Below are 1,186 nucleotides of genomic sequence, written 5' to 3'. Positions count from 1 at the left end.
ATGCTCCACCACTAAGCTATGGACCCATATTGTTGTAAACCTACTGAGGTAATAAAATAATTTATTTAAGAACCACTATAATGAAGTTATTTTTTTAATGAGCATGTCCAATTTATTTTTCTTCTTACAAATCAGAGAATTTAATCCACATCAATAAAGTAGAAGTTTAAATAGCTAATCAACTGAATTGTCTGAAAGTGTCAAATAAAAAGTACCGCAAGGAAACATTTATAAAAAGAGAGCCTCAGGTAGTTATCACCTTTTCCAAAGTTTCTGTGCGCAGTAGGAACTGAAACTTATAATCTCATCACATGCTATCTCTTGTCAGTTTTAAAAAAAAAAAGATAGCACAATCACCTATTTCCAAGGCATCATCACACTTTGGACTGAAGTTTAGGAAGGAGTGGGCTCTTTAATAATTAGCCACCTCAGGCTAATATATTCAGAGGAATTAGCTGATTAATTATATTACTTAATGTTATTAGCAAAGCCATGTGGAGTAGGGACCCATAGCCCATAACAACAGCTGAACTTCGGTGGCACCACATGCAAGCATGCTAATATAAATATAACACCTTTCCAGTACTGCAAACTCCACAACAAAGTTCCAATTCAATCACAAACCATTAATATTCACTCAATCTCCACATCCACTTCACTTACTAGTCCTATCAGAACACCTTCTTAATTTACTTTCATTATCTAAAAGTGTTCATATCATGGGTATTCGTTTGCTATCTATGATTTCTGGTGTCAAGCAATTCCACAAATTGCATTCTGTTGTTACTCGTAATCAAATATCAGATGTGCCGAAAGGACATTTAGCAGTTTACGTGGGAGAAACTGATAAAAAGAAGCGATACGTGGTTCCAATTGCATACTTGAATCACACTTCGTTCCAAGAATTGCTTAAGAAAGCAGAAGAAGAGTTCGGATTTCAACATCCAACGGGTGGTCTCACAATACCCTGCAACGAAGATGCATTTTTTCATGTCACTTCTCGATTGAACACTTGTTTGTGATATGCAGCAGGATTATTCTATAGACTAGATTAGCTAGAGCTTATTTATAGAATTTTGAAGCTTCTCTTCGATTTCAATTTTTTTTTCCTCTTGCCAAGCAAGAGCTGTAAACTTAATTATAGACAATGCCTTGCAATCAAATTTTTAATTGATTCGTCTTGGAT

The 1,186-nt window shown here is 34.9% G+C and overlaps 1 protein-coding gene across 1 annotated transcript; it reads left to right on the top strand.

Moving 5' to 3' along the window:
• Positions 1–616: 616 nt before the first annotated feature.
• Positions 617–1,153, top strand: LOC124892704 (auxin-responsive protein SAUR21-like). The gene has a single exon (XM_047403924.1). It carries the CDS (start codon positions 720–722, stop codon positions 1,020–1,022), a length of 303 nt encoding a protein of 100 aa, XP_047259880.1. The 5' UTR covers positions 617–719; the 3' UTR covers positions 1,023–1,153.
• The last annotated feature ends 33 nt before the right edge of the window (positions 1,154–1,186 follow it).

This window comes from Capsicum annuum, unplaced genomic scaffold (assembly GCF_002878395.1).
Source record: "Capsicum annuum cultivar UCD-10X-F1 unplaced genomic scaffold, UCD10Xv1.1 ctg49781, whole genome shotgun sequence".
Classification (NCBI taxonomy): Eukaryota; Viridiplantae; Streptophyta; class Magnoliopsida; order Solanales; family Solanaceae; genus Capsicum; species Capsicum annuum.
The sequence above is the reverse complement of the archived record's forward strand: the minus strand, read 5'-3'. Positions and strand labels throughout refer to the sequence as shown.